The sequence below is a fragment of the Capricornis sumatraensis genome, chromosome 6 (genome assembly GCF_032405125.1).
Source record: "Capricornis sumatraensis isolate serow.1 chromosome 6, serow.2, whole genome shotgun sequence".
Lineage (NCBI taxonomy): Eukaryota > Metazoa > Chordata > Mammalia > Artiodactyla > Bovidae > Capricornis > Capricornis sumatraensis.
Window position 1 is genome coordinate 74688830 of NC_091074.1, and position 22335 is coordinate 74711164.

The 22335-nt window shown below is 39.7% G+C and overlaps 1 protein-coding gene across 3 annotated transcripts in view; it reads right to left on the reverse strand.

Annotated features, from left to right (window-relative positions):
* The window catches only part of LOC138080924 (testis-expressed protein 10-like), a 29492-nt gene extending 21456 nt beyond the window's left edge, over positions 1–8036 (reverse strand). For all 3 annotated transcript variants that reach the window (XM_068973814.1, XM_068973813.1, XM_068973812.1), the window contains exons 1-4: positions 7916–8036; positions 4145–4333; positions 1808–2520; positions 1186–1429 (exon numbers count right to left, since the gene is read on the reverse strand). In XM_068973814.1, the coding sequence (XP_068829915.1) occupies positions 1186–1429; positions 1808–2520; positions 4145–4324 (1137 nt within the window). In that variant the 5' untranslated portion in view covers positions 4325–4333; positions 7916–8036. The remainder of the gene's footprint in view (positions 1–1185; positions 1430–1807; positions 2521–4144; positions 4334–7915) is intronic.
* Between the last annotated feature and the right edge of the window lie 14299 nt (positions 8037–22335).

The following is a 22335-nucleotide window of genomic DNA, read 5'->3' on the forward strand; positions in this document are numbered from 1 at the left end:
TCTTGCCTGGAGAGTCCCAGGACGGCAGAGCCTGGTGGGCTGCTGTCTATGGGGTCGCACAGTCGACACAACTGAAGTGACTTAGCAGCAGCAGTAGCAGTGTTATCTGAATGACAGTAGATGATCCCAAACTACACAATTAATGAATCTGCGTTTAGTCCTACCATTCTATCTAATTACAAATATTACTAAAGCAATAATAAGCATTAAGGTGCCCATGAATAATTAAACACCCAAATGCCTGAAATAAAAAGAACTGAACAAAACTAAAAAACTGCCTTGTCCATTCTGTACATATGTAGGCAACTTCAAAGAGTCACAACTTCCTAGTCAAGTCATTGCAGAAATTCTCCTATAAAACGATGCTCCAAGCTTTAAAGTATTGTTCGAGCAGCTGCCTTTTTTAAGATTAACCACATTAATCCAGCATCACTCAAGCATGTTCTTCCTTACTTGTGCCATGGACTATGTATTATATTCCCCACAACAAAACACCTTTAAAAAGCCCACCAATATTCAAAATCTCCCCAAACAGGAGGTAAATTCACTCATCTAGAAACATGTTTGCTAGCTGGAAACTGTTCTATGACTTGGAATTACTTAGGTTAACGTCACTTGCACCATACCAGCAATTGCAGCTTACCTACAGTAAAAGTAACTTTAAGAAATGCTTTCCAATTTACATTCTTTATCAAGAAGAAAACAAAAAAGCATACACCAAGCAAATTTACATATAGCTTCTTCCCTGAAATGTAATAGTTTAAAAACAACTCAGGGTTAGATATGAGATCTTCGGTTTCATCCATTTCTTGGCATAAACTCTGTAACGTGGCCCAAACTGGAAGACACTGCTTAATAACCAACTTTTTAAATCAAGTAAGAGGTCTCCAGACACTAGAATGTTCCTATGTAATCAATCTGCCATAAATAATACAATGTAACATTATTATAGTTAATAAAAAAAGAAATCAAGCACCTTGCTGTACATTTCACTTAAAAATTAAAACAGATAACAAACTCAAAGAATTATTTTAATTTGCAGTTTTGAGCAAATGTTACAAGTTTATAGTTAAATCTTGGGAATTTTTTGGAAAATGCATAACCAGTTAGTAGTAATACACTGATTTTTAATCTGTCCAGTTATGATAAAAGGCATTACTCAGAAAATAACCCAATAGTTCTCACCAATTTATGAGTTTCATCATGTTGCTTAGAGAGTTTCCACAAAAGGGAAATAATATTAAGAACTTGCTGCATAACCTGCAGAGGTTCTCGTTCTATACCATTTCCAACAGAAGCCATTAGTTGTGGAGGCACAGCTTCAATCCAGCACTCAATTAGCAATGGAATTATTATCTCAATAAATCCTTTCAAGTTTTCAGTACACGACAGGCCTTCATCCACAGTGCCTAGTCCTCCAACCAGATACCTAGCAAGGAAAGGTAAGAATGAAAAATTTTTAATTAAAAAATATTACTCCTTGCTTAATTTAAATCTTAAATATATTAAGTACCAGTAAAATGAAGCACCATGAATTGATAATTACATTGATCAACACTAGCAAGAAAAACAGAACTCTAAGACAAAGCCAAAAGATGATCAATTTTTACTTTCCATTAGGCTTTGCTAGAAATGAGTAAATTAGTATACTTTGAAATGACTCCTCCCATCAGTAAATAAAATTAAATTATGAGTAACTATTGAAACTTTGGAAGACACCTGCGTGTCTCCCGCCATTAGCCATCAATGGTCAGCAGTTATAATTCAATACAGGAAAACTGAGTGTGGACGTAACTGAAATCCTTACCGTAGCCTGAACTGTGAACTGACATTTGGCTGTGAACCCCCATTTTCATAAACCTGGATGTGTTGCTGGTCGTTGGCATGTTCCTTCCAGTTGATAAAAATGGAGTTGCTAGTGGCATGGGGATTTTCTTTTTGTTCCTGAAGTCCTTCACTTTCTCTCAACCTACTGGATCCATCTGTCAAGGCCTGAAGGAATTTACTGAGTCTCACTAAGACTTTCAGCCTCCACTGCTGAGAAGTGAGTCTCCGATTAGGATTTACAGAAAGTATCCAGGACTGGGATCTGTCTCTATTTACCAGTCCTTTGGACGGCTGCTGATGAGAAATAAGTTCTACAAAATTCTTAAGCAATATACTGCTACGGTCAGTAATCAGAGCTGGGTACTGTTCCAGCAGAATGTCCAAAACTTTTAAAGAGTCCTCCTGAATTCCTTCAGTAATGTGAGTCATGGCACTAGAGAGATGGGCACTTACCAAAGGAAAAAATGGAGAAATTTGTTCAGCTCGTATTTTGGGGGCCAGGAATTGAAGAAGTTGAACTGCTGCTAATCGTACATTAGCATCTTTATCTGTAAACACAGCAGTCACTTCACTTAATATGTTTGAAAGGTGTGCATCAATTATATATGGGTATTGAGACAAAAGGTCTTTAAGTCCAAGAAGAGCACTTTGTTTAACCCCAGCATTGTAGTGATGCATCTGTGACAGCAAATCCTATAAATAAAAATACAGGTTTTAGGTATATACATATACATACACATCATTTTCAAATAAACAATGCTAACTGAAACTATGCTAATAAAGTGACACTTCGGTGGGTGTCAAGGGCTGCTTCAGTAGGTATTTTTCAAGTGTTACTTTGAGAAAAATGTACCTTTTGTTAAGATCAGGAACAGTTTTAGCTTTAACGTAGCTTTGGCTTCATAAAAGAATTGTTTTAACTTTCAGTCAGTATTTTCTCGTTTTGAAATTACACAGGATTAGGCACACTGTCGTTTAAACTGACAGCAATCATCATTATCACTTAAAGACCTACTATGTACCATATACATATTTACACTATTTTCTGCCTATTTTAAGTGGTCTTTCAGGGTGTCTGTGTATTTTATTCAGAGTGTAACATACGGCTATTCTATTTAGAATAATTTATATAATCTGTAAAGAAACCACAACTTCAAATATCTTTTTGATATTATTTAACCTGCAGACATTAGAAAGCAAAACTAGAACACGTGTATCTTCACAAAGATTTGTTCACAAATGTCTCTAACAGCATTATTCATAAGAGTCAAAAAGTGGGAGTAAGCAAATGCCCATCAACTGCTGAGTGAAAAAATATAACATAGCTCTGCACTGCAATACTATCTGACACATCAAAGGTGTTTTGATATGTGCTGTAACGTGGATGAACATCAAAAACATGCTAAATGAAAGACCAGTAACAACAGACCACATTTCATGATTCCATTATATGAAGAGTCCAGAATAAGCAAATCTTTACTGATAGCTTAGTGGCTGTCTGGTGTGGGGAAGAAATGGGGAGCAACTTCTAATAGGTATAAGGTTTCTTTCTAAAGTGACAAAAATGTTTTAAAACTAGATTACTGTGACAGCAGCCTAACAATGTAAATATGTTAAAAACCACTGAACTGTCCTCTTTAAATAATAAATATTATGTGCAAATTACATTTCAATAAAGCTGCTACATTTTTAAGCAAAAATACTGCTTAAATTTCAATTAATTTCACACATTTACTATGAATCTGGAATAGCGATGCATTGTAAAGGTTCAAAAATGGGTAAGACAGGGTCCTATCCTAATGAGCTATAAAAACAGCTGAAGACCTGTCACATCAAAAACTTGACACATCAAAAAGATATAAAAATTACTTCCAGATGACGTATTAAATTATCACATGAATACCCAAGGGAGAAATCACTTTGACTTTAGCTGAGCAAGTGTTTCTGGAGGAAGTGGGCAAGTTGTAGTGGCAGCATGACCTCTGAAAAACAGATAAACTCCAATCTTCAGCCACTTCCCTGGTGGCTCAGACGGTAAAGCGTCTGCCTGCAATGCAGGAGACCTGGGTTTGATCCCTGGGTAAGGAAGATCCCCTGGAGAAGGAAATGGCAACCCACTCCAGTACTCTTGCCTTGAAAATCCCATGGACGGAGGAGCTTGGTGCTGGCTACTGTCCATGAGGTCCCAAAGAGTCGGGCACGACTGAGCGACTTCACTTTCACTTTCAAAAGTTAAAACAACTTTCCATAAAAGTACACCATTCTAGATGACTTTAAGGAAAATCCTATCTTATCAAAAAAAATGTTTATGATTTACCTTTATGTTAAGTTTTCTATTGTTTGTTGGAAGTGTTACATCCTCTTTGAGCTGCTCAGGCAGATGTATAGTCTTCGTTTTAAAGTTTGTAAGAGTAGAATTTTCTGACCTGGGCTTCTTCTTACCAACTTTTAGTTTTACTTTCTGAAAATCATCTTGGCGTTTTCTTTTTTTGGTCATTCTTGAGTACTATGATGAAAGAATTAATTTAAAAACAATGAATACAGACCAGAGATAAATTATAGAAGAATAGAGAAGGTATTTTCTAACCTTTACATTACTCTAACATTATCAAGATCAACAATAACCATGCCAATGCATCAAAACATTAAATGGAAAATACCTTTATAAAGAAACAACAAAGTCAGTTTACTTAAGATATTTTTCACTATGCAACCTTTTGTCAAGCAATGTTCTAAATAGGAATCTTGGGTCGAGCAATGTGCTAAGTAGAAAACTTGTGTATATTTCAATTAATATATTTATACTTCAATAAAAAAGGAAAAAAAAACTTCTGAAAATTTTTTGTTTTCATAGGACAAGAGGGAGATAGCAGAGTTGCTACAGGTATACCTTGCATCTACTGGGAAGCTCCTGGCCCCCAGAAACCCCCAAGAAACTCTAGCAAAACAAAGTCTAAACCAATTTTATTACTGAATGCAGCCTGTAATAGCTAGGAAAAGTTTCATGAACCTAAGCTGAGTGCCTGAAAATGGGGACGATTCAGATATGCAGCAAGGACAGGCACTGGGCATTTCATGAGCAAGGAAAACAGTAGAGATGAAGAAAAGGGGATAAGCTTGGTATAGGCAAAAATGAAAGTACTAGCATTCTGAACACCAGGAAAAGTTCAGACTAGATACAAACCGGAAACAAAAAGAGGAGGGAAAAAAGCAATATAAAAGGAAATACAGTGTAACAGAGAGCTAAGGAACAAAGACCAGCTAGGCCGCTATTATAACCACTCAGGTATAACCCTGTTGAACTGCACTTCTCTTTCTCCATCATATTCTTTCAATTTACCCACAGATTATCCCACTTACACACAAAATCTTTGATCTGTGCCTTCTCCCCATTCCCACTCCCTGCTTAAATCCTTTATTTCAACCCAAGAGTGTTCAAGTTTCCCCACCAGCATTCCTGCCTTGTCACTAGTGTCCACTTCATGGTCCATTTGATAATCGCCAGAGGGCTCTTTCTAAACACAGATCTGATCAAGGCTCACAAGCTTTCAGCTGCTCCTTTTACTTGCTTACAGTAAAAACACCTGGGTTTGACGGTCAGCGATCCTTCCTAACTTCCTCTACAGCTTTATCTTTCCATCAACTAACCTCTATCTAAAAAAATAGCCTTCTATACCTGGAACTGGCTCAGCCCTTCTTGCAGCCTTTTCCACACAAAAATAATAAACCCTACCTTGCACTGTATACCCACCAGAGTAGGTGTCTCTGGAATAAATAAAACTTCCCCTGACCTATCATAATTATCCTATGCCTAGCTACTTTTTTTAAGTCACAACGCTACACGCGGGAGTTCAAGAAATTTGAACAAAATGAAGGTTTGAATTATTTTAAGATTAATAAAATGGCTGGTGCAAGACCAGAAACTTGAAGTTTCAGGAATCTAGAAGCTAATCACCTATGACATTACATTCAAATTCACATGGTTACAAGGTTTTAACACATTAGAGCCCTATCACCTAGGGTTTGGCTACATAGGTTAAGAGCAGATACAAGAGAGCAACTAGCTCTTATCCAGACTCTTGCACTTTATAGCCATAGTTAAACCATCTGTCTCAGTTTTTATCTACAAAACCGGGCTAATAATAATGCTTACCTCATAGAGTTGTTACTAGGTAAGATGAATGAGGAGCAAATGAGCTCATGTGTAAAATACTTAGAACTGTGCCTGGCACGGTCAACAGATATGCTACAAGCACAAAGGTGTATTTTCTTAGTCTCATGACCAGTACATATCAAGCATAATAGCAGATATACAAAAGCATTCAGTTCTCACAAGACCATGCAAGGAGGGTGATGCTAAAACCATTTGAAAGATGTGTCAGTCCTTTACTAAGGACTTGAAAGAGGGTTTTGTAAATAAGACTGAATTCATCAAAACCAACTTTATGCTATATATACTGCAATCCTGGTGAGAATTGGGGGAAAGGTGGCAAAATGGCTTGCCTTATTTCATTTACTCCAATATCAAATTTTCAGCCCACCCACACCTCTAGTTATTCTGGTCTAAAATACGAGTAGGTAAAAACTACAAAGAGGGCCGTAATACTCACTTGGCCTCTCTGAAATAAGCAAGCACAGTTTGTGAGCTTTCACTACAATTACTATCTAGTACCAGAGATGAAAACAAGTCGAACAAGATATTCAGAAAAATCGAATCAATTAACCCTCCACCCCCTTATTCTCTGTGCTATCTTTAGCCACTAACTAGCTGATCAGGGTCCAACACACAGTCAAGCTTGTACAAGCATTACCCACCACTCAGTATTAATTACTCTGTTCTCCCTCTGTTAGGAAAGCTAACAAGACTGACCGCCTCTCCTTGACTTTTCAAGCTAATAAGATTATTATTATGGTACACAGGGAACATTATTATACTAGGAACTCAGAGTTCTACAGCAACTGTTATTTTCGCTTAAAAGCAAGATTTTCATAATACAGCAAACCAAACGGCCTCCCTGGTGGCTCAGAGAGTAAATCTGCCTGCAACACAGGAGACCCGGTTCGATCCCTGGGTCAGCAAGATTCCTGGAGAAGGAAATGGCAACCCACTCCAGTATTCTTGCCTGGAAAATCCCTTGGAGAGCGTACGCTAGAGTCCATGGGTTCACAAAGAGTCGGATACAACTGAGAAGCTAACACAAGCCACTTTTACAGAAGCTGGTATCGAATAGATGGTAGGAACACCAACCTCAGGGACCGAGCTCTCACATCACTTGAAGCAGGTGAGCCTCAAAAGTTTTCAAGATGAATTTCATATGCTCCAACTACAGGCTTTCTAATTTCAATAAAAAGGAGAGTCTAGTCTACCAGGATTTCAACCGAACCGAATTTCAGCTAGTTTGTCTGCCACCTCACTACCCTCTCCTAATTTCCAACTTCTTTCCACCCGCCAAAAAAAAAACCCTCAGTAAGTCACATTGTACTCGGCCTTTGGTAATTTCCTCTCTAACCCTTTACGCTCACGAGTTCCTCCAAACTCTACCTAGGGGCCAATCGGAGACACCTGACTTTCCAAAGAACAAATATCCCAGACCAGGACCACTCGAGACGTCCGATGGTCTGAACTTGCTCGGCTGGTTACTCCACACCTGGACTGCGAGGGCCGAATTGAGTACGAGACGACTGCGCATCCTCAACCCCAGACTTTGGTCCCGTATCCCATAAGCGAAGACCCCGTGGTTTTCAAGAAACTATCTTTCCTTCTCCCACAGGGGAAGGCGGTCCGAACCACAGTCCAGGAAGCGGGGCCCAATTAACGCACACCGGCCTAAAAGTCTCCTAGACCCGAAACCGCGCGAACCCGCCCAGTCACTTGAAACGCTTCAAATGCCCGCGGGGCGCCCCGCCCCCGCGCTGCCCCTCTCCGCACCCAGGCCCTGCTCTGTCGGAGCGCCACGACCCGGCCCCCGGGGGACGCAGACTGACCCCAGCCCGCCCTACCCGCCTGGGCCGCGGACCGAGGGGCAACGGCCCCGCGCGCCGTCCCGCGCCCCGGGAGGGCCCGGCCCGACCGGGGGCGACCGCTCACCTGCGGACCCGGCCGGGACCCGGGCGCGGAGGCAGAGGGGAAGAACGTGCGAGGAAGAGCCCAGTGGGCAACGGCGGGCGCCACCGGCCTCAGCCTCTCGCTCCCGAAGCGTGTTTTCAGATCGCCTCGTCCTCACGCGGCCGCGTCTCCTTCCGCCGCCCGGAAATCAGGACCCCTCCTCCGCCGCGCCGCGCTCACGTGATCACGGCCCGCAGCCGCGCGCAGCCGGGGAGGCGGGAGCGGGAGCGGCAGGCTCCGCCCCCAGGAGGAGGGGGCGGGCCCGCGCCGGAAGCTCCCCGCGCTCCGGGAATCCGAGATCGTAGAGCGCAGGATCCAAGGACAAAGCTTGGCCCTCCCTGAATTTCCCTGGCGTGCATTTACTGATGGGTGTCGCCCTGGTCACAGGTAGTTGAGGGCTGGCGTCTTCTCTCCCTGCTAGAACACTGTTCTTCAGACCTGGAGCCACATTCAAATAAGAGTATAAGTTGAACTGAATTGAGAAAGAGGAAAAGTTTGGGACTGCAAGAACCCTAGAATTCCTGGGAACTTTAACCTGGATGGAGCAATTAAGAATTAGTTGACAAGAGGGAAAAATACGCCTAGCATCTGGAGTCTGAAAGTGTTAGTTGAGGATTTTATCTAATATTTAGTTTCTCTGCACTAGGTAGGGTTCCTGCTGCTGAAATCAAGTGGGCCCAGAGAATTTAAGAGAGAAAGTTGAATGCCTAGAAAGGAAGTGGGAAAGCAAAGACAATGCGTCTTTGAAAGATACCCTTGCCAAAGATTTGCAGGAGGCGTGGAGCCCCAGATATGGATTTTAGAACTTGATTTAAATTTGTTTTTACAGTTTACCAGGTTATAAGACTTAGTAAAGCGAATAAGGAGTGAGCCTCAGTTTGCTGGATAGGGATTAACAGCAGTGATGTCTGGGAGCTCAGTGGAAGAATCTGGTCCAGGCCTCTCTCCAAGCTTAAGCTTTACATGTTTCTTCGCTTATAGATGGCGTTCTCTCTGTCTTCACAATGTCCTCCTTTCCTGTGTGTCTGTGTCCAAATTTCCTATTTATAAGGACACATGTCATTTAGGGCGTACCCTAATGACCTCATTTTAACTTGATTACCTCTGTGAAGACTCTTATTTCCAAATAAAGTCACCTGAGGTAGCAGGGGTTAGGACTTCAACATGTCTTTTCAGAGGGACACAATTCAACCTTTAACAGTCAGTAAAATCTGTGTCCAGGAATGGCTTATATTTCTGAACATCTTTGCTTTCTTTGTCTATGCTCAGAAGCATCACAAAATTCTAACCTATTACCACAACATCTACGGAAACTTTGCATCTTCTTTGTTCTGTATACTAGGCTCTGCTTAAAAAAAAAAAGTTGAAGCTCTATTAATCTAATAAATTTGACTTTATAATGTGTTAATTGTTCAGTTGTGTCCAACTAATTGTGATCACATGGACCGTAGCCTGGCAGGCTCCTCTGTCCACAGAATTGTCCAGGCAAGAATACTGGAATGGGTAAGCGGTTCCCTTCTCCAGGAAACCAATCCAGGGATTGTACCTGGGTCTCTTGCATTGCAGGCAGATTCTTTAAGATCTGAGCCACCAGGGAAGCTTTTATAATGTCAAGACAGATAATAAAAGCGTAAACATGTTAACCTGGCTCTTACATTTCAGGTCTACTACTAACACAAAACCAGAGACTCTCTGAAGAAACGTGAAAAGGAAGAGTTCAAATTTGCTACAATGATCAGGGACTGGAAAAGTGCATTCTCTAGGAATTAATCGATACATTATATGCAAATGAGTTGATACACTGCCTGGCACACAGCAAGCCTTCAATAAATGGCAACAGATTTTCCTGTTTATTGGACAGGGTTTGTGCAAAATGAAAACTTGTAGTCAAGTTTCTTGGATAAAGGAACCAGTTCTGACTTTAAATTAAAAGGAATTTATTCAGAGAATGTTGACTAACACAGAAAGGTGAGAAAGGCTGCCGATCCAGGCTTGGATAAGAGAAAGGAGGGAAAATTCTCAGGAGCCAGGAGTACCACCACTGTTACACTACAAAATCTGTCCAAGACACAAGAACTGAAAATGATGTAAAATTATCTACATTTCTAGAAATAATTGTATGCCTAAAAAATATCAACTGAAAGGCTACTAAAAACAATAAGAGAATTTTTAAAGGGTGCTGCTGCTGCTGCTGCTAAGTCGCTTCAGTCGTGTCCGACTCTGTGCGACCCCATAGACAGCAGCCCACCAGGCTCCCCGTCCCTGGGATTCTCCAGGCAAGAACACTGGAATGGGTTGCCATTTCCTTCTCTGTGAGGCAGTATAAAACTAACACTTGGAAATCTATAGACTTCACATACACTAACAATAACCAGTTAGATAACAGGATAGAAAAGGAGGCACCTTTTGCAATAGCAATAACTTATAAAATTCCTAGAACTGAATAAAAAATTTGATTAGAATATTTAACTTCCTAAATATACCTGTTGTTGGAGAAGGCAATGGCACCCCACTCCAGTACTCTTGCCTGGAAAATCCCATGGACAGAGGAGCCTGGAAGGCTGAAGTCCATGGGGTCGCTAGAAGTTGGACACGACTGAGCGACTTCACTTTCACTTTTCACTTTCACGCATTGGAGAAGGAAATGGCAACCCACTCCAGTGTTCTTGCCTGGAGAATCACAGGGACGGGGGAGCCTGGTGGGCTGCCATCTCTGGGGTCGCACAGAGTCGGACATGACTAAAGCGACTTAGCAGCAAATATACCTGTTGTCCCTAAATTAATTGGTAAATTGAATGAGATCCCAATAAATATGTCACCAGGGTTTTTTTATAGACCTACACAAACTGATTAAAATTTTTATATGAAAAATTAAACAAGTAAGGATAGCCAACAAATTTTTTTAAAAGGAAAGCAATGAGGAGGACCAACCTTATTGGATATGGAAATATAAAACCTCAGTGATTCAAACATAGTTTTGGCATACGAATAGACAAACCAGTGGGCCAAAATACAAAATCTAGAAATAGAACCAAATAAACTTGAGAATTTATAAATTAAAAAAATTTTATATGTACATTATAAAGATAACACCTCATATAAATGGTATAAACATAATCAGTTTGCATATAGGGAGCCAACCACTTAATGAAACATAAAGTTGGGCTCATATTTCATGTATTACATTCAAAGATGTAAATTTAAAAAACAAATCCATAAAAGTACCAGCAAACAAAATGAGTGTATCATTTTACAACTTTGGATTTCTTCTAGAACTTAAAACTTAAATACCAGGGGAAAACTTTTAAAATTTGATTACAGGCTTTTCCCAAAACCTTTAGAAATCTTCTTTATGACCATAAAAAAAAGAGAGAGAGAAAGAAATCAAAAGATAAGACAAATACTGAAAAAAAAATTGCAACTCATATCATAGGTAAATGATTAATTTTCTTAATATACAAAGAATTCCTAGAAACGAAGGGGGAAAAATCAAGTACTCGTTAGAAAACTATTTATTTTCAGCCAGTTTATAGGAAAAGAAATAAATATCATTGTTACATAAAAGATATTCAGCCTAATTCACAAAAGAGAAATATAAATTAAAATAAGATTTTTTCCCCTCACTTTTACGCTTATCAACGTCCAAACTTCTTTTAACATTTCTTTTTTACCTTCTGGCAGTGCTGGGTCTTTGTTGCTGTGCGGGCTTTGCTTTAGCTGTGGGAAGCAGAGGTCACTCTCTAGTTGCAGTGTGTGGGCTTCTCGTTGCAGTGGCTTCTCTTGCTGGTTTTAAACTCAACATGCAGAAAACTAAGATCATGGTATACAGTCCCATCACTTCATGTCAAATAGATGGAAAACAGTGGAAACAGTGGCAGACTTTATTTGAGGGGGCTTCAAAATCACTGCAGATGGTGACTGCAGCCATGAAATTAAAAGATTCTTACTCCTTGGAAGAAAAGCTATGACCAACCTAGACAGCGTATTAAAAAGCAGAAGCATTACTTTGCCAACAAAGATCTGTCTAGTCAAAGCTATGCTTTTTCCAGTAGTCATGTGTGAATGTGTGAGTTCGACTATAAAGAAAGCTGAGCACCGAAGAACTGATGCTCTTGAACTGTGGTGTTGGAAAAGACTCTTGAGAGTCCCTTGGACTGCAAGGAGATCAAACCAGTCAATCTTAAAGGAAATCAGTCCTGAATATTCATTGGAAGGACTGATGCTAAAGCTGAAGCTGCTCCACCTGATTCGAAGAACTGATTCATTTGAAAAGACCCTGATGCTGGGAAAGATTGAAGGCAGGAGGAGAAGGGGATGACAGAGGATGAGATGTTTGGATGGCATCACCGACTCGATAGACATGAGTTGAGCAAGCTCTGGGAGTTGGTGATGGAGAAGGAAGCCTGGCGTGCTGCCGTCCATGGGGTCACAGAGTCGGGACATGACTGAGCAACTGAGCTTACTTAGAACTTAGTCTCTTGTTGCAGAACACAGGCTCTACGGCACATGGGCTCAGTAGTCGCTGTTCCCAGGCTCTGAGCACAGGCTCAATAGTTGTGGTGCACAGAATTTGTTACTCCACGGCATGTGGGATCTTCCCAGATCTAGGATTGCACTAGGATTCTTTACCATTGAGCCCCCAGGGAAGCCCCAAAATCCAAATTTTGACACCACATCTATTCTCTACAGTTGACACTGTAGAGAAGCAGCACTCTCATACATTGTTGGTGGAAACATAAATTGGCATAAACTCTACAGAAGATGTATTTGTGAGAATTAAGTTTGATGGAAGTAACAGTAAAACACAAGATGACTATTTACTTTTTCACATTAAAGTATAATTGCTAATTCCTGGCATTAAAGTCAAGATGTAGGCAGTCCAGTCTTCAGGTGGCTCTGTACCAGCAATCCCTCAAACACAGGCCACTTGTCTATTGTTTCATCAGACTCAAGGTCACCTCATGATTCAAGATGGCTGTTTTAGCTCCAGCCATCACACTCATATTTCAGCAAGTGAAGGTAAAGGAACAAGAAGGATATGGTCTCTCCATTTAAGGACACTTCTTGGAAGTTGCATATAGTATTTCTGATTACATGCCTTTGGCTAGAATTCAGACTGCTACTAACTGTATAGGAGCTGAGAAATGTGAAAGATATTCTGTAAGTAGTAAAATCCTCCACCTCAAACATGGTTTTGTGATATAATTTTTGTTTCAGTTTTATATAAACCTGTATATGTATATTCATTGACAAAGCAAAATACATTCTTATAGTGGTTCTCAACTTTTTAAAAGCTCAAAAACTGAGGCAACAATAGTGCAGAAAGAAAAACCACATGGTATGTTTTTGGATCTCTAGGTGGAAAGGACTTCTCAAAGCATAAAAGCAAAGGAAAAAAGTGACCAAAAAAAAAAAATTGTTGAGTTGGACATAAAAGCTGTTAAGGTCTATATATCAAAAATATTTTAAACAAAAACAGTAGAAAAAGATGGGTTACATAATGATCACTATTAGGACAACTGATGAGCTCTTTAAGGGGTGGAGGGAAGTGGGATTAGCCTCTGGAAAATTCCTAACAACAAAAGCATGCCATAACATACAAAAAATCCAAAGGAAAAGATTTAAAAATTCAACAGCATCATTCAGGGTCAAATCAGGAAACAAAAATCAAGTTAGTTATTTTAAGAGAGAATTTAATATAAAGAACTGTTAACCAAGTACTAAAGAAATTAAAAGGCAGAAAGAGAATCTGAAATATCCTAGGAGAATAACTGCAGGAAACAGATACCACACCAAGGGATGGGGAAAAGAGGGAGAGAGTGGGGATTATTGAAATTTACAAGGATGGATATGGAGCCCAATGAGCTGGAGGTCAGACCCACAGAGAGGGTCAGGACACCTAACTGGTATCTCTGTGGTGCCACCTAACTGGTATCTCTGTGGTGGTGTGATATGGATGTTTTCCAAGTATTGGGAAAACTGCAAATTGGGATGCTATTCTGAAGCTAGTTGCCACTGGATGAAGACCAAATACTGCAGTGATGTTGACAGCAATGCAGGACAAATAGGAGTAAGCAAGTCTTTTCCTTTTGTATCTTTCCAGTCTCACTCTTCACTTGTCACTGAGAGCCCAGCAGGGAGCTACTTGACAAAGCGGAAATGGGGTTTGCAGAGTCCTATATCTAGAGGTCATCAAAAAAGCAAGAGAGTTCCAGGAAAACATCTATTTCTGCTTTACTGACTGTGCCAAAGCCTTTGACTGTGTGGATCAAAATAAACTATGGAAAATTCTGAAAGAGACGGGAATACCAGATCACCTGACCTGCCTCTTGAGAAACCAGTATGCAGGTCAGGAAGCAACAGTTCGAACTGGACATGGAACAACAGACTGGTTACAAATAGGAAAAGGAGTACGTCAAGGCTATATATTGTCACCCTGCTTACTTAACTTATATGCAGAGTACATCATGAGAAATGCTGGTCTGGATGAAGCACAAGCTGGAATCAAGATTGCTGGGAGAAATATCAATAACCTCAGATATGCAGATGAAACCACCCTTATGGCAGGAAGTAAAGAGGAACTAAAAAGCTTCTTGATGAAAGGAGGCTTTCATCAAGAGGAGAGTGAAAATGTTGGCGTAAAGCTCAACATTCAGAAAACAATGATCATGGCATCTGGTCCCATCACCTCATGGCAAATAGATGGGAAACAGTGGAAACAGTGGCAGACTTTATTTTGGGGGGCTTCAAAACCACTGCAGATGGTGATGGCAGCCATGAAATTAAAAGACACTTACTCCTTGGAAGGAAAGTTATGACCAACCTAGACAGCATATTAAAAAGCAGAGACATTACTTTGCCAGCAAAGGTCCGTCTAGTCAAGGCTATCGTTTTTCTAGTAGTCATGTATGCATGTGAGAGTTGGACTATAAAGAAAGCTGAGCACAGAAGAATTGATGCTTTTGAACTGTGGTGTTGGAGAAGACTCTTGACAGTCCCTTAGATGGTAAGGAGATCCAACCAGTCCATCCTAAAGGAAATCAGTCCTGAATATTTATTGGAAGGACTGATGTTGAAGCTGAAACTTCAACACTTTGGCCACCTGATGCAAGGAACTGACTCATTTGAAAAGACCCTGATGCTGGGAAAGATTGAAGGCAGGCAGAGAAGGGGACGACAGAGGATAAGATGGTTGGATGGCATCACCGACTCAATGGATATGAGTTTGAGTAAACTCCGGGAGTTGATGGTGGACAGGGAGGCCTGGAATGCTGCTGTCCATGGGGTCACAAAGAGTCGGACACGACTGAGCAACTGAACTAAACTGAACTGAGTATCTAGAGGTACAAAGCAGAGTAGAGAGGGATAGGTTTGAAGCCAAGGGAAGGTAGCTTAGTAATCAAGCACTTCAACCCCATGAAAACTGTAAATCATTAAACAAAATAACAAAAGTATAAGAAAAAAATTTATACAGTACAAGTATAATTAAGGGATTGGGGACGTTTTCATTAAGAAGATAGGAGACAGAAGTCACTGAAGAAAAATATAGATCTATTTCACAACGTTAGAAAATATATTTCCCTGGTGGCTTAGACGGTAAAGTGTCTGTCTACAATGCGGGAGACCTGGGTTCGATCCCTGGGTCGGGAAGATCCCCTGGAGAAGGAAATGGCAATCCACTCCAGTACTGTTGCTTGGAAAATCCCATGGACAGAGGAGACTGGTAGGCTACAGTCCATGGGGTCGCAAAGAGTCAGACACGACTGAGCAACTTCACACACACAGTATAGCAAATGATGCCATAATTACAAACCAAAGGCAAAAAGTAGCTTAGGAGAAAGATTCTATACATATACGAAAGGTAAATTATTAATGTCTGCAATATACAAGGAGCTCTGACAACTTATCAAGAAAATGACAAAAAGAATTCAATTGAAAACAAGGCGAAAACTATTAATGATTCACTCACCAAAAATCCAAATGATCAATAAACTTTGCAAGACTGTTCAATCTTGTTGTCAAGGAAAGGTAAAATTAATATAACAGTGGATTATAACACCTCATTTATCAAATTTGCAAAATTATAAGATAAAATAATGCCAACTGCTGGTAGGAATGAAGAGAGAAGTGTATTCTCATGCCCTGCTTTGTTTTTCATACTTTGTTGGAAATATATAATACTGCAACCATTTTGGAAAGGAGTCTGGAAATATCTTTTTAAAAGGTTTTAAATTCATACTCTTTCAACCTAGTAATTATATCCCCTGAGAATTTATCCCATAGATACAAAAGCACCAGTCTGAAGTATATACTTATGAGATATTTATTACAACAAAAATTGAGTAACAAAGCACTAGGAAAAAAATGAACGTGTAATCAAAAGGGAATAATTGAATGAACGGTGATAACTGATATTTTTGGCACCATTGAAAAGGTTCAGTTCCATCAAGGGATTTCTCTGGTAGTCCAGTGGCTAAGACTCTGAGCTCCCAATGCAGGGGGCCTGGGTTCCATGCCTGGTCAGGAACTAGATCCCATATGCCTCAACTGAAGATCCCTTGTATGGCAACTAAGACCAGCACAGACAAATAAGTAAATAAATATTTTTTTTAAAGATTCAGTTCCATCTATACCAGTTAATTTGGAGACTTTTTTTTTAATGTATTTTCAAGTAAGAAAATGTATATAATCTAATCACATTGTTATGAAATAAACCAAAAATATAAACATCAATATATGTCTATATTTGTGTATGACCACATAAACATGGAGAAAAATATGAAAAAAAAGTCAGAATGTTATTAATTACTTGGGAGAACCAGAGGGAAAGAGTGATATGGAAATAGCATAAAGAGATGATTGAAAGGATCAAAAAGGTTATCAAAAAGTTAAATAAAGTAATATTTAACACCATAAGGTTAAGCACTGTTCTGTTTTTTATTTTAACATAGTATATTGTTGAAACCAGGAAATTGGTATAATACTATCAACTCAGGTACAGCTTTTTTTTGGACCTCAGCAGTTTTTACTACAAGAAGTGATACTTTTTTTTTTTTTTTTTTTTAGTTTTGTTAAGGTATTGGGCTTCCCTGATAGCTCAGCTGGTAAAGAATCTGCCTGCAATGCAAGAGACCCTGGTTCAATTCCTGGGTTGGGAAGATCCACAGGAGAAAGGATAGGCTACCTACTCCAGAATTCCGCCTGGAGAATCTCATGGACTGTATAGTCCATGGGGTTGCAAAGAGTCGGACATGACTGAGTAACTTTTACTTTCACTTTCTCTTAAGGTATAATTTACATACAAAAACCTACAGATATTTAATGTATGCAATACAATGTGTTGGGATATATGCATGTATCCAGGGTACAAACATAACAAACAAGGTGATAAACATATTCATCACTTTCAAAAGTTTCCCTGTTTCCCTTTACTTTTTTTTCAAGTTACGAAAATATTATGATGAGGACATTTAACATGAGATCTACCCTCTCAGCAACTTTTTAAATGCACAACAGCAAATTGCTAACTATAGGCATTATGTTGTACAGCAGATCTGTTTGCATAACTGTAACTTTATACTCATTGATATCACTGCCCATTTCCTATTCTCCCCACCCCCTGACAACCACCATTCAGTTTTCTGCTTTTCGAAGTTTGACTGTTTTAGAGACCTCATGTATGTGGAATCGTGCATTATTTGTCCAAGCATTGATTTTTAAATGCTTACTTAACCATATCCCCAAACTTGAGACATTAGCATGCCCTCTAACAACACATCTGTAAGTCCCATTACAAAGTTCTGGAGAAGATTCATCTTAATCAAAATTTTGTCTCTTAAAATGCCTGAAGAAGGAAATGTCAACCCACTCCAGTATTCTTGCTGGGAAAATCCCATGGACAGAGAGGAAACTGGTGGACTGCAGTCCATGGGGTTACAAAGAGTTGGACACAATTTAGTGACTAAACCACCACAACTAAGACTTGATGCAGCCAAATGAGTAAATTTATAGTAAAGCTAGAAAGCAAACAGACCACTTAAGTAAGAAAGTACATTCTTTAACAAAACTTTTTGAAAAAGTCATGGAATCATCATAGAGGTTAAAGTGTTACCTTACAGATCCTATACATCTTCATAGTCTCGGTAAATATTTTTCCACATCTGGATGTCACTTTTGACCCTCTCACTACTTCTGCTAAACTGGAAAAGTTTGCAGTTTCCACAGCTAGAGAGTGAATAAAGAGCTCTGTGGGATATTCTTACCGGGAGAATCCCATGGACTGAGGAACCTGCCGGGCTATGGTCCATGAGCTTGCACAGAGTTAGACACAACTGAGCAACTAACACACACATACACAGCTGCTGCTGCTGCTAAGTCGCTTCAGTCGTGTCCGACTCTGTGTGACCCCATAAACGGCAGCCCACTAGGCTCCTCCGTCCCTGGGATTCTCCAGGCAAGAACACGAGTGGGTAGCCATTTCCTTCTCCAATGTATGAAAGTGAAAAGTGAAAGTGAAGTCGCTCAGTCGTGCCCAACTCTTAGCGACCCCATGGACTGCAGCCTACCAGGCTCCTCCGTCCATGGGATTTTCCAGGCAAGAGAACTGGAGTGGGTTGCCATTGCCTTCTCCTCATACACAGCTAGAGAGTAAATAAAGGGCTCTGCAGGTATCCTTGATTCTGTGTTGAAAGTCAGAAGGCACAAGCACCAGGTTAACGTTCTTATTCCCAAGGATGATAGGACGGCAGTTCAAAAGTTTTAACAAATGACACAGCTCAACACCAGACAATCCACACAGAGGCCCAGCTTCAAAATACCAAGACAGCCAGCCTAGTGCCTCCCAAGTGAACATCAACCCTGAGGAAACTAAGATACAAGGATGTGTATGTAACTATGCTACTGCTAAGTCGCCTCAGTCATGTCCGACTCTGTGCGACCCCGACTCCCACCAGGCTCCTCTATACCTGAGATTCTCCAGGCAAGAACACTGGAGTGGGTTGCCATTTCCTTCTCCAATGCATGAAAGTGAAAAGTGAAAATGAAGTCTAGGTAACTATAAACTCTGAATCCGGATATCAAAACCCCTAAATTTACAGGGAAAGAAATGAGACAGTCTTCCGTATTATACTCAACTAAAGAAAATGTTAAAATTAACAAATGGCTGTTACAGAGCCTGGGGCATTATTTCCAAAGTATTATCCCGTAAAACAGCATTTTGCAGTTAACATACTATAGTCAGAAATTTACATTTTTAAAACTTTATTTCCATAACTTTACAATGATTGCACACACACATGCACAGCTATTCTATATTTGCCATTAGTTTCTGAAAACAATAGGTGAGTAAGCATGAGTGTCACCAGCAATATTTCAACATTTCTCCATGGTTTTGAAACTGTACAGGTTAATTTTTTATTTTTTCTAATGTGAGCAATGGCTTTTTTCTTACTTCTCTACATTCTATAAAATAAAATAACAAGCCTTGATTGTTCCTGCTGTGCTTATAGTAAATGTGTGTGAGAATGGTTAGGACAGAGAGGAAAACCAGCCCTCTCATCTGTGGAGACAATAGCTGGTGCTTTTCACTATGCAGTAAGAAACTACAACACTTTAGCTCTGAGACTTCCACTGCTAAGACTCCATTCTAAAAGAAAAACCAGACACATAAATAGAGGCTTATGTATAAGCTATGTACAAGATTGTTGGTCCCACCAATGTTTACAGAGTGGAAAATCAGAAACAGTCTAAACGTGCAGCAGTTAGGGAACGGTTATAGAAAGCATGGTAAATCCTTAGGAAGGAATACACTGAAGCCTTTCTTTGAAGTATTTTTGGGACTTCCCAGGTGTTCCAGTGGCTAAATCTCCACTATCCGAATGCAGGAGAGCACTTTCAACCCCATGTGCTACAATTAAGATCTGGCACAGCCAAATAAATAAGTAAATAAAAATTAAAAATACTTTTAAGAATATTTAGGGATGTGGGGAAATCTTCAGTGGAAGGATCAGACCAAAAAGTTGATCAGAGAACTTTTTTTTGGTAGAAATATTCCAGCTAATAAATGAAGAAGGAATGAAGGGATTAAAACATCACCATTTTCAAAAGCCCTTAGTAAACAAATGGTAATGATCATAAACAGCTTTTAAATTATGGAGGGTGAAACAAACTTTACATACCTTATTAAAGAACGCAATACTATCTTTATAAAAGACTTACCAAAAAATTCAAAGTTGAATATGATCAAGCCTATATCTATGGAATGTATGTAAATTAAGGGCAGAAACGACACCCTGGCAATGTAATCAGCACCTTCTGGATGCAGGAAACAAGACAAACCACCTGGTTTCTTCTGGGGAGAAGCTGATTTGAAGGAATGAAAAGAGACTGAGTAACTCTCTTGGTAATTGTCACATTGCACTCGAAATGATGGGGGTTATTTCCAAATATCTTTTCTTATTGGTTTCTAACAGAATTCCACAGTGATAAGAGAACAGACCCTGTGTGATTCCAATGCCTTTAAGACCATGAAATTTTTACACCTTGTTTTATGTCCGTGGATAAGTTCCAGGGTCTCCTAGTTTACAGTCTATGGGAACTTGAATAGAATTTGTGTCTTACTTTTCTGTAAAAATTGTATAAGTCTTAATTATATTGAATTGGTTCATAGTGTTTTTCAGGTCTAGTATATCGATTTCTCTATATATTCATTCTCTTAATTTTTGAGGGTTTGATACTAAAACTCCAACTAAAAATCTTAATTTATCTTCTTAAAAAATAATTGTAACATACAGTATAGCTATATGTAATCTTGTTCTGTATTTTCCCAGTCTCCTGTAAACGTGTTATTGTACTTTCATAATTTAAAAAATTAAAATAAAAAACTACCGTGTATAAAATAAATAAGCCCCAAGGATATATTCTACAGCACGGAGAATATAGTCATTATTTCATAATAACTTTAAATGGAGTATAATCTATAAAAACACTGATTCACTATATTGTAATACTGAAACAAATCAACTACGTGCTCATGCGTGCTCTGTCTCTTCAGTGGTGTCTGACTCTTTGCTACCCTGTGGACTATAGAACACCAGGCTCTTCTGTCCACGGGATTCTCCAGGCAAGAATCCTGAAGTAGGTTGCCCTGCCCTCCTCCGGGGGATCTTCCCCACCCAGGGATTGAACCCAAGTCTCCTGTGTCTCCTGCATTGCAGGCGGATTCTTTACCGCTGAGCCACCAGGGAAGTAAATCAACTATGCTTCAATATAAATACCCTCCTCAAAAAAGAGATTGAGTAGGAAGCTAACAGAGAAGGCGATGGCAACTCACTCCAGTACTCTTGCCTGGAAAATCCCATGGACGGAGGAGCCTGGTAGGGTGCAGTCCATGGGGTCGCAAAGAGTCAGACACGACTGAGCGACTTCACTTTCACTTTCCACTTTCATGCATTGGAGAAGGAAACGGCAACCCACTCCAGTGTTCTTGCCTGGAGAATCCCAGGGACGGGGGAGCGTGGTGGGCTGCCGTCTGTGGGGTCGCACAGAGTCGGACACGACTGAAGCGACTTGGCAGCAGCCGCAGCAGCAGGAAGCTAAAGATCAGAGAATCTTAAGTGATACATCAACCAAGAACCCTGATTTAAACAAAGAAACTAAATTATATATTATGGCAATCAAGGAAATATGAACACTAGATCTTTGATAATATTAAGGAATCATGGATAATGATAAAGGAATTTTAATTATTTTTTAAAAGACTTACTGCCTTTTAAGAAAACATGCTGAAACATTTATGGATGAAACGATGATATAAGATTATTTGCTTTGCTTTGGCTTAGGATTTGCTTCAATCATCTCTATGAGGGGTTGGGGGGTGAGGTGGATCAAGCAGAAATAGAAAAAGTTTGTCCATGAGCTGAAAGCTGTTGAAGCTGGAGGATCAGAGAATATAGAGATTTGTGTTCTATTTTTTGTGTGTGAAATTTTCTATATTATAATCTTAAAAAGAAAAAGAAAAAAACTAGTAGACCCATTGGTTTTTTTTAAAAAAGCAAGTAGGTCATAAGAGTGTAAGAAGATTTCCAATAATGGATAAACAACCTACAAATAGCTATATATAATGGTTATCCTACTGGAAATTTTAATATAAGTAAATTCAGTTATTTGGGAAAGTTTCTTTCAGGTTTATATGTTGTATTTGGAAAATATAACAGTCATACCCAGGGGCAAGTGACAAGACTCATCTGTGCACCTGGGTCTTCGCTGCCAATGCCTGTGACACTTAACTATTTTACCATTACCACGCTACCATTCTCAGAATATAAGGCAAATCTTGCCTAAAACACTGTCACCGACCCCAGAGGGTCCTAGTCCAGAGCCTTCAAGAAGGTCTTCCTCCAGAA